The following is an 18,227-nucleotide window of genomic DNA, read 5'->3' as shown; positions in this document are numbered from 1 at the left end:
GTTCCCCGTTCCCCGTTCCCCGTTCCCCGTTCCCCGTTCCCGTTCCCGTTCCCATTCCCATTCCCATTCCCATTCCCCGATTCCCCGTTCCCCGTTTTAAAGATAGCGTGGCTTTTGGCGCCTTTTTCGCCCCACCTTTGCTGAAAATGATAATTTAATTACCATGGACATTGTTAACAATTAACTTTTATTTGAGTTACTATTAAAACCGCCACAGCATAAGTGGCCAAGAAATGCCAATTCACGAGTTGACTGTTTGTTGTACATCATATCATCCTCAGCAAACGTGCGACACCACAGAGAGCTCCCGAACTCATTTCCGTACAATGTTAGGCTCTAACATTCAATTAAGTTTGTACAACAAACAATTGCTGTTTACAGTCCTTCAGTGAAACACTTAGCAAAATGCCACCCAGTGGCAATCTTGGTTGAAGTGGCAAGTCGGTATTCAATGTTTCAAGCCCCCAGCTGGCTACCCAACAATACAATGTTTATGTATGGTTACAAGATTGGAGAGAGGAAATTCAACAATTTACATTGACCCTGGGGAGGGGGGGGAGAAAGTGAAGACAAAGACCATTTTTGGTCGAAAAGATGAGAAGTGTCACCATGCAAGTAGGTAATCGTAAACTGTGAATCATTAGCATGTACACCCTACATATATGCCACAGCAGTTTAAATCTTTCAGTGTGTGAGATAATGTAAAGCCTTATATATAAGCCATACTACTGAGTCCCTTTATGGTACCAATTAAGTCAACCTTCAATGAAAGCTGTCATTTAATAATAATTCAATGGATCAATATCAAAGTCAGTTGATTTACTTTCCTTTCGGTTGGATTGTGTATACATCCACTGATGGAGTATCTCTGTTTTTTTATCATTTATTATTTTATACAAAGGTACCAATTCGTATGCCTGTGACAGCAGTGACATAAATAAAGTAAGTTAATACAGAATACGGAAGGATTGTGGTGTCTGCATGTAACGTTTAATTAAACATTTTCATGCACAGAACCAGACAGTAGTAACCTAACAGAGAATTCCCACATGAATCACAAACCTGTTGAAAATCTTAATCCACAAAATAAATTCTAGGTACAAATCTAGAATTCATTCTGTGGATCTCAAGGTTTTAACAGGTTTTCAGTTCACCTATAGAGATTAGAGATTTCATTGGTTCTCAATTTAATTTGGTGCAAAAATCAATCAGCTCATAGGTGAATAACTAACAGTTATTTTTTTAATTAGCATATTCCGTGTTGTTCTAATTACAAAATGAGGAGCATTTGATTCAGTCCTATATAGTAATTAGCACCAAGCTAGACTAGAACGTTTTCTCTCATGATCGGTGTAGTAATTTATTTTTTTCTTGGTAGAGTAAGGAGCATCATGATCAGGAGTCCAGTGTATCACGACAAGCTGCTCTTACGAGTAAAGGTTTGTTTTCTATTATTTATTAATATAATGTAAGTATAAGTTAGTTGTGGTTCAAATTTTCAAACCACTGATTTTTTGTTTGTTTCCCTAAATAATTAGAGGAATCTGATGCAGACATTAAAAGAAATTAAATCTAAATAAAACAGAAGTTTGAGCCACAACAGACACATATCCAATGACACCCCAAATTAACGAAGTGCCAGGGGATATGGGATGTTTGTTAAATTGAGGTTTTGTTAAACCAGTAACCCCGATATAACAAATTTGTTGAAAACTGACCAAAACCACTGTTAAATAAGGGTATAGTTGCTATTTTTAGCAACGTGACTTTAATGGTGGCTGACTCCTGTACATATGATGCGATTTTACATTCCGGCTTCTACATCGAATAATTATTGTGTTCCTCTGATCGCCGGTGCCAGTCATTTGTTGAGTAACTGGGTTAGTTAAATCTGGGTTTAATTCATACAGTTTATTGTAAATATTGTGAATAAATTTGTGACAAATCAGAGTTCATTAAATCAGGGTCCTACTATAATAAAGTAGCTGCATTTACCAATTGAAAACAAAGTTTTACCTATAACCATGCAATACAGGCCATTTTCCAGGTTGAATCATGCGAAGCAATGAATCACGTTTAAAACCTATATATTAGTATTGGTACTAATACTGGGTGATTCCAGAATATGTCTATACCCTACCATGGCTGGCATGAACACTTCAACCCTCTTGGCTTGGGAAATTCCAAAATGCTCTACCCCTTCTACATGCCCTCCGAATTCCAAAATCATTCACCTCCGTCCCTTCCTGAACCACCTTGACCCCAGATAACTTTCAATAAAAGAGATTTTACGCTTTTACATCTTCCCAGAAGTTTTAACCTGCACTCTACAGGTCTTAACCAATATGATCGCACGCATATATTTGTGACTTAAGGTTCGGCGACTAACACTTCCTACCCTTCAGTCGCAATTTTACAACTGGTCTTCGACTAAACTAGGGAAGGACTAAAACTTTCAATTGTTTTGAGTGTTATAATAATAATTACTATGAAAATTAGAACATGCAATTCTTGTCTACTTTACCTTCAATATTGCGAACAAGTATTAAATTCACTCGATCAGATGCCATATTACGGCAGTTTATTTATGCATGAATACATATCGCTGGCCAAGGTTTTCAAAATAAACTTGCGCCCGACACAAGTCACCAGATACTTTAAAAACGCGATTAATCAAATCTTAAGACAAACGAAAAATCAAAAACTGAAGCAGAAACAAAACGATATAGCGCTGATTTGGTAGTGGTACTTCATGTATGTGACGGGAACTAATTAGCACTGGAAGTCGCCTCAATCCTTCTGACTCACCTGCAGCTCTTATTTGTTATGAAAAGCTTAAATGATATCGACCAGATATCCAACAAAAGAATTGGTTCATGCTTAGTGTGTGTATATCGAGTTATGGATACACTCGGAAAGTTTGGAGAGCACAAAAGAAGTGTAAGAGTTCCTCGAGGCAATAGCCAAGAGCAACTCTAGCTTCTTGAGTGCTCTCCAAACTTCCCAAGTGCATCCATAACTTGATATACGCACAGCTAAAAGCATGAACCAATTCTTTTATAACATGGCAAACAGCATCTTGGGTGCTAAAACATGTTCATTCGTGATTGACTAAAAAGTTCTCACAATGCACGATGAATTAATTTGAATGAAAATGTCGGCAAACAAAGTCAAAAATACTTAATGAAAATGTAGACAAACAAAGTCGACATCTCAGATTGGCAAAAGTCAAACGCTTGAAGTAAGGTTTGGATTGTTCAGAATAACCTTCACATTGCCGAAACTTAAACAAAAGGACTTGAACTTAACTCGACGGAAATTTTGCAGCTAATTGAAACTGCACACGCCATGTTATATACGCATGGCCATGCGTATATAGAGATTTCTTCCATGATCAGGGCTGTCATTAAGTTTTGAAGCAGCCGTTGCATGTAAGTTATCACCCGTAGCAGTCAAATACGTGGCCCACGGCCACGTTCTGAAGGCCCGAAAGGGCCTGAGCATCTAGGGGGGTCTGGGGGCATGCCCCCACCCCCCTCCCCAGCAATTTTTTGAGCGTGAAACCCCTGGAAATGCATTTTCCTGCTTTCTAGGGCATGAAAATGGCAATTTTTCTAATCAAAAATGCTGATAAAACAGTGATAATATGTTATAGTACATCATCAGCAAATAGTGAAATAACATCTTTGTTGCATCAACCTATGCAGGTGGTCCTTATTTTAGTACTGTTTGTTTTTCACAGTGCATAATTTCAAATTCATGCACCTTAATTTACAGAGATCAAATGAATAAAGTTATAAAATATTTCCAACAGACCTGAGTGTTCCTTGTTTAAAAAAAAAAATAAATGACAGTCCATAATCAGCAATATGGTTTTATGTTTGCTAACAGTTATGATAGTTTGTTATTATGGTCAAATGCATAAAACAGGAGTGAAACCGGAAATAAAAATTATAATAACATCTCTACATTACTGAGCTATCTTACCGTTAGAGGAGCTCAAATAAGCTGGATCAGATATTGAACGTCTCTTTCCGTTACAGTGGTAATAAGAATGAACTGCTTTACCATTTCTAGACTCGGGAAATTTTTCTTCCACTCTTTGTAGCATAATACTCAGTTCTACAGGCTGCCCGCATGTGGCTGAAGTCCTTGCAGTACTTGAAGCTGTGATCGCTGGTATTTGTCGACCGCTTCGACCGGCTGTTTTGTGAGCTTCCTCATTTCCATCGGTCCGTTGGGATTTAGAAAAAAATCTGTCGATCCCAGGCTGTTTTGACGTGGGTTCTTTTCTCTTATTCATATTAAAACATAACTTTCTCTACACACGCGCGGGACCAAACACGATCGATCAGCCTGGACAACACTCTACATCGGTCCGCGGAATTTCTCAAAAGGCAGGAGCAGCGCATTGCAAGATAAGTTTTGCTGCTTAAAATGGCGTCTAAAAGTAATTCACGACGATTAAGCAAACTGAAAGTTCATCTCCAGGGTAAAATATAAATAGTAGAACCAAGGAGACAAGACACCAAGAAACAGTTATGTTTATTTCAACAGGGAAATGTTTAAAAATAAATTTGGTAAGTGTAGCATGTTCGTACCATCCATCGACATCTTCACCCGTAACATCGAGTGAACTCAGTCGTAACAGGTGTTACGGGTTGCGGCCCTTAATGACAGCCCTGCATGATGACTCGATAGGATTTAGGTAGGACTAGCGGGCTCGCTATGTTACAACTCTTTTTAGTCAGTGAACTTGCATATCGATTGGATAATCATAATATAATATTACAGTTTATTTATATTTATCAGTCCAATTAAACAGATCATTGCAAGCACAATGTAACATAATGAATGACAAGCACTCTGTAGTTCTGTATAACGAGTATAGTGGCCTCGAACAAAATCAATTTACCGTGCTAAAAATGTATATGCATCAGAATGCACCTCACTGCAAACAGATTTTCAAGATTTTCCAGGGCTAGCACCTCATTTGCCCCACCCCTCCCATGTATGCAGGAGGAGGTGACCTACTCCGTCACATTTCCCCACATGGCCACCTTTACCCGACCCAATAGTGCTCCGCCTACTTTACGATTTCTTCCTGCTACTTTATTTCAAATTGAAAACCCTGGCTCGCGCTAAACAAACACGGTGGGTCAGCGATCATCGCAAACGATTTTCTGAGAAGAGATTCATCAACTTTAAAGCCTCTGGAGCCCAGTGTACAACCCAGTTTTTATTGCTTTTCTACTGTACATGAACGTGAACACATGCCTGATCAATCAATGGCTGCCTAGTGTATCTTGCTTTCCACGGTAGTCAGCAGTGTCATCCATTTGTTTGTGCTTTCACATTTTTGTCAGTCCCCTCTAGAATCCCCCGATACCCTCGGAATTCCACTCGTAAGTACCCCCCATGCCTTTGGATTTCCAGTTCAAAGACCCTCCTTGCCCACGGAACTCCAAAAAGCCACCTGTGGTATAGGTGTTGTTATTTTCTGGAATCACCTACTGTATAAATCTTCATTGAAAAATGCACTGAATGTAAATGTACTTTTCTCTCTTTAGTATTTGGAAAAAATTGGCGCAAAAAAAGTTATGAACATGAGAGTGACATTAGTGAGGATATACACGTAAGTTAAAGATATTTGTGCAAGTTTTATTGCGTACTAGTGTGATTGAATGCTAGTGTGGTGAAAATGGGTATAACTGTTACCTCCACCTCCTTTTGGTGCAAATTAGTGCCATGAAACTGAAGGCTTAAGTTAAAGAAATGTAAAGAATCATTGATATATTAGAATTCTTCTCTCCTTGAGGATCAGAATTTGAATATTAGTAAGTAAAGTGAAGTCTCTTTCTTTGACAGAGTAAGAAGCACCAGCAGGCCAGTATTGCAGGTGATCCAAATTATCAAATACACACTAATTAAATTTTCTGAAATTGTGCATTAATAAAAACATGCTTATCCATGTTTACTTCCAGCTGAAATGGTTTCTGATTCAGATGAAGACAACTCAGACGTGGATATCAGTGCATTAGTATCTGAAACACTGGTAAGCACCATTAGATTTGTATGTACTGTTTAAAAAAACAAACCATATTCAAATTTTTAATTAGATTTAAAGCGGAGACTATTGACGACTATTCGTCACTATTCGCACTATTCGGGAATATTCGCTATTTGCGACTTTTCGCTATTCGCTATTCAGGTTTTTCAGATACCCCTTAAAAGCCAGGCGTATCTAATCGATATATTTGATACTCGATGACAATTAATCATAATCAATACTAATTAATCAATTAATAGCACAAATTGATAGAAATCGATTGGTCTCTTGTGATTATGGATTTTTATTGATTTTTGTAATTAGCTATCAATTTTATCAATAACTAAATTGTTCAGTTGTTAAGCGTCAGGCAAATCCGAAAATGACTTACACGGTTTTAATCTTCAAAGTCGATTCAAGAAGAAGAAGAAGTCGAAGAAGAGTTTTGATGAAGAGTGTTCACCACTTTTTGCTTTAGGAGATTGGAGTAATCTACGATTCACATTCTTGATTACCGATTTTCATTAACTACATAAAGTAATTTCCGGCTATCGATTTCGAACAATTAAAATAACTAATCGAACGACAAACGGGTCACCCCAAAACGCAGACCATGCAGACTGCACAGCGCAGACCGTGCAGACCATGCAGACTGTGCAGACTGAGTACTTTTTTTTTCTTATTCTTGTTTTCGCATTTACTTTTGACTCGCATATTTTTTGGTTCTGTTCAATTATATATCAGAGTGTTTGTTATCCACAGGCCACGCAAACTCGGTGGTATGTGACTGGTGATGTTTTATAGATTTTGCAAGGGAACTCCCTTTGGTCCTGAATATGCTTAAGTAAAGCTATTTTAAAATGTAGAAATAAACTTCACTTGTATCTTGTATTACAATGTCACACGTAACATGTGCATTTTGTACTCGTGGTGTACAAAATGTAACTCCAAATGGCTGTTGGAGTGTGACTGCGATCACGCCAAAAAAGCCTAGCACATGGAAAGATCACAGAAAACCGAATATATCGTTTGAAATTCTAAGCGCAGTATGGTTGCTATGATGAGTTGATGTGATGGTTAATTTATCTGTCCTTATGGCAAATGTGTTTTTGTGGCGATTTAGACTACGAGTGGCCCCTCTTTCGCTTAGTCCATTGTGCATGACGCATACAGAAAACCTCGGGAAATAAATTCCATGCGAGCATTTTTTCCTCAAGGTTTTATGCTTATTGTCACGCTCAACTAAGCGAAAGAGGGAATACCCCTAGTCTAATGGCGATTCTGTACTTTGTGGAGCAAAAGCGATTTGTAGCACAAGGTCGCTTAGAGTCACCATCCTTGCTTTGTGTTCTAAATCAGTTAAGAGGAGAAAGAAGACTTAGAATATCGAAAAAAAAAACCACAACAACAACAACAAATTAGACAAAATAAATAAAACCACAAAGCCGTCAAAAATTGACGCAATATTTGCGCCCAGAATGTATGTAAGTTTATTTTTATGCTTGGTTTTAGTACATTTAGGACCAGTAAAGGGAATTTCCCATAGAAAGTCTATTAAACGCGCGAATCAACAGTCAGATGTTGAGTTTGTGCCGCCTGTGGATAAATAACAAACATTAGGACATATTGAACACTATTTTGTCACTAGAAGCGAAAAAAGTGAGTCAAGTGGTAGACAAAAAGTACTCAGTCTGCGCAGTCAGCACGGTCTGCATGGTCTGCTTGGTCTGCTTGGTCTGCAGTCTGCATGGTCTGCGTTTTGGGGTGACCGGTCACCCTCGCATTCCCATCCCGGTCTCAGGAGAAAAAGTGCGACTGAAGTATTACTAGTTTTATCGAAAGCTTTCTATTGACATAAAGTTCGGCACAGCTTTCTTGAAACTGCCGCGCGTACGCTCTTTTCCCGAAGGACGATCGGTAAGCTGGGAAGTTTCCTGAGAACCCACGCTACGCTACACACCTTTCCTAAATATACTCACCCGTCTTGCAAATTGTTCTCCTCTTTGCTGCTCCTTTTCAAATTGTTTCTTCCTCTGATAAGGGAGACAGCAATCACTCTGGGAAAGTAAAAACTTTTAACAACGAAACGTAAAATTTATAAACTGTTCGCACAAGATGGTTGTCAAATGCGAGATGGACTGACCTCGTGTTGCATGTTGCTGTCAATATTGTGGGCGCCATTTCATGCCATTCCAATGCTAGTGTAGCGAGTTCTCTGCGTATTATCTATTTCTCTATTTCGAGAAACAAAAAACATTAGGCGATCAACAAATCATTTCCCCGTATTAGACTCAGTAAAACACAACTTCGGAAACGAGAAAAAGTGACAGAATTGCACTCGTCACTTGACTGAAGGCGTGGTAACAAAATTTGTTACGCATCAATTCGTTCCACGCTGAATTACGTAACTCTGAGGCCCGTTCCAAACGCCGCTCCATTCATGCGCAGAACCTAACTGATGACAACCGCGGGGCATTTGCTCAAGTTGTCAGTCCCGGGGCTGAGGCATTCGCAATTTTATCGCGGCCCGGGGCCTGGGCATTAGCGCACCCCGAGGCGACCCCGGACATTTGACACACGTGTTTTCGAAAGTGCCATGGATGAGTTCATCGGGAAAGACGAGGCGTTTGTCGAACAATGGCTTGTCCGTCGGGGACTAGAGAAACTTGTAGATGTTTTTAAAGGTATGTGTTCTCAATTTTAGGTATTTCTTCAACGAACTGTTTATAATCAAGTATTGAAATAAAATTTTAAAGTTGAACGATTTCTAAAGCAATGATAATTGTTTTATTGTAAACATTCTTAACAGGATTGTTGTTATTCTAGTCGAAATATTCAAAACAAATGGTTTTTATACCACAAAATATTTAACGTCACGCTATCCTCTAGCAAACTGTTAAAAACAAAATATAAAGAAATAAATATAATCAGAATCAACTAACACGTACTTTTGTCCATGAAGTCTTACCGTTGCATTAAAATACTGAAATGTTGAACACTTTATTCACTAATTAATAAAAAAAAACTGCAAAGGTGTTGGAAGGCGACGATCTCGGGGGCGGGGCATTTACCCTCTTTCTTCGCCCCACCCCGGGGCATTTAGACAGCTTGCGTGTCCCCACCCCGGGGTATTTGCCCATTTCAAAAAAAAAATGCTAATGCCCGGGGGTTAGCCCAGGGGGGGGGGGGATGGGCACTGCTGGAATTGACTGTTGCATAAGTACGGCAGAAGAGCGGCGTTTGAATCAGTTTGGTTCGGCAGGTTAGGTTTGGTGCGGCAAACAACATAAAATTCGGCAGGGTCTAAAATACGGCGTTCCCCTCATGAGTCGAACCTAATGTATAAATCACTGCAATGTATTTTGTATATAACCGGACTCCTGATTGGCTCAAAATTGAGTGGCGTGACCAGTCACGCATGAAACTTGAATTCGAAGTATGGTTAACAGACCACTCAACTTATAGTATTGACGTAAATCCGAATGGCCGTATTGATTCGCAGTGTTCTTTCGACGACGAAACGAAGTCAATCCTTCCAAACGCCTGTCGACAAGCAAAGCAAAGTGTACCTTGGGAAATACAGGAGGGATCATCTAACATTTGATTGACGTGTGTACTTCTCTCGACCAATCCGTTTTTCCCGCACATTGGTTTTCGCGCAGGCGGTATTTCAAAGTCCTCCTCCCACAATACCATTCTCCATTGTCTCTCCGCTTCTCACGCCGCTTTAAAACGATTCAGGCAAGCTACTAGCGTTGTTTTTTGTTCCTTACGCAGTGCCGGCGTGAGAAGCGAGAAAACAACGAATGAAACACAGCAAACCCTTATGAATCGCGTCTTCGTAACAACGAAAATAAGGTCAATAAGCAAGGCTGATACTATGAAGAGATGAAACTTTATCAAAAAAAAACGGCATAAGACAGAGTCCAAACTGAGAGCCAAACATGCCAAAAATGCAAACTCTGAAAAGCTGTTGCGACCTGGTTGGGTCTCGTCAGCAGAAAAATATAGAACAGTAACCTATAAAATGTTCGTAGTAACGACCTGAGACGGGGTCAAATTCAGATCGATCGTGACTATATAAACAACAGCCTCCATATGGGGCGAAAATCATGCACAGATATTTGTCCGCAGACATTATCTGTTCCGGAGAAGCGAACAGTTTTCCGAGAGCGTAGCTCGAGGAAAACTATGAGCTTCGAGGAACAGATAATTTCCAAGGACAAATATTCGAGCACACTTTCGCCCCAAATGGAGGCTATTGTATTTATTATTCTTCAATTTTTTTGCAACACGCGCGGTTTTGAAAATTGGGGAATATCCTCCGATGTTCCCCAGTTTTAGCTCGGGAATATTCGGTCACATAACGTGTTTAGACCAATCGCGCGCGAGCGAAAATATTTGATATATTATAACACTCGCATATTCACCAGTTTTAGCTGGAGCATATTCAGTCACAGCACGCGTTTAGACCAATCGCGCGCGAGCGAAGATATTTGATGGATTGTAAGATTCATTATAATCCATCATAGTTTTTCCTTACTTTCCATATCGAGACAACGACATGGTGTTTCGGTTTTGGTTGAAAAGACATGGCGCGGAGACGGTTTAAAGATCGACATGTAAACAGTTGGTTGCATTTTGTAAAGAAGCAATTGAAAAGTTAGCTCGGCCGGGGTGACTCGGGGGAGGGGGAGCCTAACTTACACCTCAACTTCTGATTTGTTTAATTTGTTCAGAGGAAGCAGTCAAGCAGTAAAAAAGTATACCAGAGAAATCGTCTGCAAAGTAAAGTTCCCTGTACATAGCATCCATAGTAATCAGTTATCCCAATTTTGTTCTCTTGTTTGTTCTCAGAACAGAACAAAGCACATCCGAAGTTGCAAGCAAGATGTTGACTATTGCCTCATTGATGAGGATGACCGACCCGTGGAGACTGATGACGAGTCAATGTCATCATATGATCCCAGTGACGATGAAGAAGATGACGATGACGATGACTATGATGAAGAAGAAGATGAAAATGTCAGTTCTGCTTTTTATTCAGTAATAAATATTAATTTTTACAGATAATTCAACAATATACTCGAACTCCCAAGGAGGTTGGCAGGGTTGGTGTTTGTTAATCACGATTCACGATTTTGACAAGTCAATCAGCAACGCAAAATAGAGTTCGAGTTGAGCAAAAGGAAAATAAGATTAATTTGAGTTAGCGGGGAGTTTGAGGCGAGTTCAAGTCAACTGAGTTCGAGTCAGCCCATAGTAAATGACTATAAATCGGGTAAAAACGAGGGGAAATTGGATTTTATTCGAGTTCGCGGGTTGTTCGAGTTCGAGTTGTAAAATCATAAGCGTAGTAATAAATTTCTTGGTTGAATTTTACAATTTAAGCAATTAAAGAAACCTGAAAAAGCTTGAGACTTAAAAACTGCCGAGCGATGAAACCATAGATTGGAAGGTCAATTTTGAGTCGTTTCTTATTTTCCTATTTTAATTCTCGTTGAAGAATTCATATGAGTGGAGAATCCCTGTTAGCGTCCGGACAAAAACTCTCTTCAGTAATAGCGAACCTTGAGAAGCCATCAAAGTTTTTAAAACAGTTGTACTTTTGTTGTATACAACAGGAAGAAAAGAATCAGTCCAGTGAACTAGCCCCGAGACAAGCAGTGACTAAAGGTTCGCTTCTACTTCTCCCCACATTGATTATGTCTTCTACTTCTCGAGAAAACGGCATTACTTCTCTCAACTCAAGCATGTTAAGGCATGGCTTGCAGCCTAACAGTTTGCATAAAATCTGAAAATAGTCATAACTTTTCAGCGATCTTAATACGAAAACACTTTCAAACTTGGTAACAATATAAAATATAACTTATTTTGGGTTTTCATTGTTAACTAGTTGAGTCACGTGACCTGTTATCGCCGGCATATCAGGCTCGTTTGGTCTTGTCATGACCAAAATAATTAAGTGGTACTATTCATTGTTTCAGCAGCAAAAGGACAGTCCCAAACGGAGAATAATGATTTTGACCTCGATGAAAGTGTAAGTTTGAAAAAGACCGGGGAAGAATTCATGCGTTTCATGCTTTTTGCAACCTGTGAGAAGTTCTCTATTTGTGTTCTCGTTTTGATGTACATTCTTACGTATTCTCATTTCCTTTTAGACGCGAACAAAATGTACTGCTGATGACTGCCTTTCGTCAGTGTATGTCGGTGGCGATAAAGTTCACTCCGCTAAAACTGTAAGTCTTGTTTCCTCAGCTCGGATTGGAAAAAAGTTCAAGAACGTAAGCGATCAGTACAATGTTGTAAGTCGTGGCAACTTACAGCAGGGAGGACAATACTTTAATTTTAGACCTTCTCATGTCCTTTTCCTCTCAATAGAATACTGCTATCCAAAGTCGAATAAGATAAATCAAAGTATCTCAAAATAGTTTTGTTTTACGTGTTTAATACTAAGCTTAACGCTGACAGTTTAGCCTCCCAAAATATACATCTTTAACAGTTGACAACAATTTACAAGCGTGGCCGAGGAGTTGAACTCAGGGCTACCGAGAAACAAATCCAAGTGGTGACCAGAGCGGGACTCGAACCCGGGACCGCTGCCTCCTGTTAAATCACAACCTCTGATCGTGTTGTCTACCTTGTGTTGTCTGAAGCAAGCAAACGAATTCCATTAGGAGTGACAAAAATTTTAAGCCACGCCCACAAAACAGGATCTTGGTACCTCAGAACAAAGAAGCGAAAACGAATAAGTGGAGTGCGCTCCACAGACTGCGTGTTTCTTGTTTCTTGCGGACCGATCAGACAAGGGACAATCAAAACCTAACTTTAAGCGTTGCTGTATTTTTTTTTTTTTTTTTTTTTTTTTTCAAGTAAATTATTTTCATTTAACTGTAACGGTATCGAGTCACCTTTAAGACACTTTTCTGAGACTAAAAATAAATAAAAACGTTCAGAAGTATTGACCTCAGGGTCGAAAACGTGGTAGCAATAATCCGGGGGATTTTTTAAGCTAGTTTCCAGTTCTTATTCAAATGACTCTTTTCTGTTGACTTGTTACCTTGTGCCTCTGTTTCAAAACGACTTCTCGCGCAAATCAAATTCATATGAAAATGAGTTTGATTTATAAGAAAATAAACCTGTTGGGAGAACACATTTTCACATGAAATATGGATTCGCAAGAGACTCGTTTTGACATAGAGGCAAACGCAAAACATAAGCAGTGCAAAACATTTTTATTCAATAAAGATTAATACTTCGGTTAACTTTTAACGTCTAACAGGGCTCCTCCTGGACGCAGTTGTCAACAAATTGCCTTTTCTTTAAAGGTTGATCATGAGGAGCAAGTGGTACAGGCTGGGAGCTCGAGTGTATCAGACACATTAAGAAAACCTGCTGCTGTCGCTGTGACTAAGAAAGGTACGCTTGTATATAGACAGCAATTTGTATGTTTCTTTTCTGCGAGCTGTATTGGGGGAGAGGGCTAATAGAGGATTAGCGGTAATTTTAATCACTCTTTCTTGTGATAGGCTCCAACTTTAATAAACCTAAATGATTTTAAAACTCGACTCCAGTCTCCATTTGAACTTCAGAACGGGCATTAGTACCCGCTAACTTGAACTCGGTTAACTCGAACTCACCTTTAAATCCAGTTTCTTTTGGATTTAACACCCTAGCTCTAATTTTCCAGTCATTTATTATTGGTCTTGAAGTGTAATATCATTCAGAATAAGTCATATCAGGAGCCCATTACTTGGAACGTGCCCTTATTTCTGTCACGACGTTTTCAAGGACCGATCTATTTTTAGCTTGAATTTAACGCGAACTCAGATCCCCGCAGGAACCTCAGCGACCAATCACAAGCACGGACTTAATTTTTAAGTGAAGTTGTGATCATCATTTTACCAAAAGAAGTGATGGGGTTCCTGATGTGAGGTGAGCCATTTTTTTCCTTACCGATGCGCTCCCTTGTGGACCAGAACTGACCTATTTCGCGGGAAAAGAAGCCTAAAAATAGACTGGTCTGTAAAAATGTCGTGACATAGGCTTAGTAAGGGAGTTGCACGCTCCTAGTGATGGGCTCCTGATCATATAGAATGCTGCTGGTTCATAATTCACACAAATTCTTTATTTGTAGCAATGCCATCCAAAATCACAATTAAAGTCTCCGCCGCTAAAAGTCACATGTGCATGTTTTGCGGAGAAAAACAGTCAAAGCTCTCCAGACACTTGATGAGAAAACACAAAGACGAAAAGATTGTGGCAGAGGCGATGGCTCTCAAGGATGGGTCAAGGGCGTTTGAGAGAATACGTCTTAAGGGAGACTATCATCACAATTGCAACGTTTTGGCCCTCGGCGAGGGAGAGATGATCGTTGTGCGAAACCCCGCAGGAAAACACCCGTCCAATGCCTCGTCATTTTTACCCTGTCCAGATTGCCTGGGTTTCTTCAAAGCGGACGAGCTTTGGCGTCACAACAAGCGCTGCGTGCACAAAACATCAGAGACTAAGAAATGGAAGAAGGTTCAGCGTGAAGCCAAGCTTCTGCTACCGACTGGTTCGATCTCAACGGCAGATGAGGACAAGGAGCTATATTCGAGTGTACTTTCTGCCATGAAGAACGACAACATCTCCTTCGTGGCCAAGCACGATAAGGTAATTTTGCAGTTTGGAGCTGCAATCCTGGAAAAGGTGGGGAGGAAAAACGCCAACTACGTATCGCAAAGGATGCGTCAGCTGGCCAGGCTTCTGATGGTACTGCGGGCGAGAAGCCATGAGGAGGAGGCGGCGCTACAAAACTACATTGACACCGCAAAGTTTGACGAGCTGATTGAGGCGGTCAAAGAGTTGTGTGGATTCGACCAGGAATCCCGATTGAATGTAGGGATTCCTTCTCTAGCCCTTAAGCTTGGGCACAGCATCAAGCGCTGTGCCCAAGTCGTTAAGTGTTCTGCCCTGCGGAGCGAAGACGAGATTGTGATCAAGAGGGCGAAGCGTTTTATTGACCTTTTTGAAAGCGAGTGGACCGCTAAAATCAGCTCGCGGTCCCTCGCTTCATTAGGGTCAAAAAAACAAAATAAAGTCGATTATCTACCCCTCGCAGAGGATCTTATTAGATTAAAAGATCATCTAGATTCCAAGATGGAGTCTTTATCATCCGCCTTGACAGCAGAAGGCTCTACCGTTAACGTTGAACAGTGGGCCAACCTAGCCAAGGCAACCTTGACCCGTATAATACTATTCAACAAGAGGAGATCCGGGGAGACCGCTACGCTTCAAGTTACCCAGTTCGTAAATCGCCCAAATTGGAGCGGCTGCAGGAGCGATATGAAGAAGTCTTTGTCGCCTTTAGAAAGGCGACTATGTGAAAGGTAACAAAAGTTAGATCATGACCGAAATAAGCAGAATAGATGAACACAAGAAAGTTCCGTGTTCCCATCATTTACTGAATGAATGCCGAAAAAAAGTAACCTGTGCAAAATTCAGTCAAGATATGTAAGAAAATAAAATAAGGTCAAATAAAGAATGCTAATTGATCTTTTAATTCTTTGATATTTAGAAAGAGAATAAACAACTATATGAGAAACCTAAGTTCTAGTTTTGTTCCACACATGCGGAGATCGTTAATGTTTACAATGAATTTTTGTACAGTGAAATTCCGATTTCTCGAACCAAAATTCATTTCGCTTCGGTATGCTTCACTGTTATTTTACTCCTATATTTCACATTGTCTACTGAACGTTAAATCTTCAGGTTAGATCTCATTGAAATCACGGGTAAGAGGAACAGAAAGGTGCCAATCCTTTTGACTCCAGAGACAAAGTCAGCGATTGAGGTGTTGATAAAAACACGGCCGGACAGCATTCCGAAAGAAAACACCTTTGTTTTTGCAAGGGCTACCAAAGGGTCTATGGACCACCTGAGAGGCTGGGACTGCGTGACGAGCAATGTGAGAGAAATTGAAGGGTCACTCCGCCAGCCAAAGTCGATCACCAGCACCAAACTGCGCAAATATATCGCCACTGTCTCACAGACAGCAGCGTTGAGTGAAGTTGATATCGACTGGCTAGCGCGCCATCTTGGCCACGATGTGCGCGTACACCGTGAGTTCTATCGCCTCCATCATTCCACAACAGAGCTGGCGAAAGTCAGTAAACTACTCCTCGCTGTCGATTCAGGGAACCTGGAACAAATAGTCGGAAAGAACCTGGGGGATATGTCAGTGGAAGGTACTTAAACACAAAGTTTATTCATTGTTAACGTTATCTGGACATAAATCTAGCAAAAATAGCTGAAAAAAAACGCGTGGACTCAAGAATTCTTAAATTTCGCAGATTTGATTCAACAAGATGTTAACAAATTGAATATTCTAATTAACAGATATCCCGGACATTATTGACACTGGCAATGAGTCAGGAGGTGGGTCAGATACGGCATGTATTTTGCATATCACCAGCGTCATTGCAACGATATAAAGTGCGATAGTAACTACAGTATTCTCGTTTTCAGCACCAAGAATCGAGACCGATTTTGTGAGCATGCACAGAATCCGTCTGTCATGCGCAATTCTTGAAGCTGACTAGGAGAATCGTAATGGAGAGTAACAAGTCGTGTTTTTGTAATAACGAATCAGTACTATGCGCCTTACGAGACGTAAGGCAACAAATTGTAGGGTGAGACAATAATTTCTCAGAATATTTTTTTGTAGTTAGAAAGAGTACGTATATATGTATTATTATTTGTCATGTATGAGTTATTGACCAAGTGTGAGGTCAAGATGACTGGATATTGGCCAAGTTCTTTTTTTGCGTGTTTATTGACCGAGACGGAGTCGAGGTCCATAAACTCGCAAAAAAAAGAACGAGGCCAATATCCAGCCATCTTGACCGAACAAGCTTGGTCAATAAAGGATTTATTATATGGCTTTCGGAGAAATGTTTCTTGCGGGACGCGGCGGGTAGTCCCGTGAGCGGGCAAGATAGCTTTATCTTGCCCGCTCGGGTAGCCAATCCCAGCGCAGGATTTGATTCATCTTGCCCGCTCACGGAACTAGCCACATAATAATAATTATTATTGCCATACAACGATGAACAACAAGAACCTATTTCTAGACAACTTTTTTTATAAAGTTTAAACTGTGCATGAGAATTGTTCTGCTCGCTGTGGATATGAAAGGTAGTAGGATAAAATATTTTCCAAAGTTCCAATCCACCGTAAACATCTGCAATTTTTTTCATCGCTTTCCTCGAATCATTAGGTCCTTTACTACATGTTACCGCTAAACAAGTTTTTAAAACTAAAGTATTTTCGGAGTAGCCACTTCATTCAAGCTGGAAGGAATCGTTATTTTCTAAAAGTTAGATACTTCATGCCCGTTTTGACACCTTGTCCGCAAAGTAATCCAGGGTTGGTGTATGCTAAATGCAAGACTTTTTCTTTGTGAGCCCGAGACATTTTGACTCCTTCAATTGCGAGACCAAGACTAAATACATAGCTCGAGACGTTCAGATTCTAAGATGCTCAGACGTCATTTACAAAAAGAGCAAAGAAAATATTACTTCGAGACTTTCTTAGCCCTGCAAAATATCGAGACTGCGAGACGCACATAACCGCGAAAAAAAGCGCCCTCACAGTAGCCTACAGACGCTACCTGCTGCGGGTTACTAACGTCGACAAAGTGGCGCCTCCAACGAAGAAAACGAATACTGTATGTCGTAATTTTCTAGGGTTTTTTTTTTTCGAGGAATATTTTCTTTAATTTCACAGTTTCCTTGAAATTATACTCAGAACATAATGGTCATAATCTATGCCTGGTTTTAGAGCCCTTTCATTCAACTACAATTCCCCTCCGAATTGAAATGGACGGGGATCACCGTTATGACACTTTTCAAGGTTTTCTTAATTCCTTCATTTTAGAGTCCTCCTCGGCAGAAGACGACGATGCCAATCAAAGTAAGTGTTTGGACACGTGGACCAGGCATTCGAGAACTCAGCGGTTTGAAAGAAAGAAAACCTTTATATGAGCCCCTTTCATCATTTTAAGTTGTTTTATTTAAGATCATATCCGTTTATCTTCGGTTAACCCTTAAACTGAGGCAACCTATATCCGCCCACCTACCGCCGCTATTTCACGGGTCGTTCCCTGTCTTACCCCTCCCCCCCCCCCCCTCAACCCTCC

The 18,227-nt window shown here is 40.2% G+C and overlaps 2 protein-coding genes across 3 annotated transcripts in view; both read left to right on the top strand.

The window, feature by feature from the left end:
• LOC145495092 (uncharacterized) overlaps positions 1-18,227 on the top strand; it is a 31,670-nt gene that overhangs the window by 4,932 nt on the left and 8,511 nt on the right. The window lies entirely within an intron of this gene.
• LOC145494969 (uncharacterized) lies at positions 928-18,224 on the top strand. Its single transcript, XM_081474545.1, has 14 exons — positions 928-942; positions 1,379-1,439; positions 5,571-5,635; positions 5,869-5,899; positions 5,985-6,055; positions 10,907-11,074; positions 11,674-11,725; positions 12,037-12,089; positions 12,211-12,288; positions 13,378-13,468; positions 14,187-15,420; positions 15,803-16,278; positions 16,430-16,468; positions 17,966-18,224. The coding sequence occupies exons 5-14, from the start codon at positions 5,990-5,992 to the stop codon at positions 18,070-18,072; spliced, it is 2,364 nt and encodes a 787-aa protein (XP_081330671.1). The 5' UTR covers positions 928-942; positions 1,379-1,439; positions 5,571-5,635; positions 5,869-5,899; positions 5,985-5,989; the 3' UTR covers positions 18,073-18,224.

This window comes from Orbicella franksi, chromosome 8 (genome assembly GCF_964199315.1).
Source record: "Orbicella franksi chromosome 8, jaOrbFran1.1, whole genome shotgun sequence".
NCBI lineage: Eukaryota > Metazoa > Cnidaria > Anthozoa > Scleractinia > Merulinidae > Orbicella > Orbicella franksi.
This window is presented reverse-complemented; position numbering and strand designations above follow the sequence as displayed.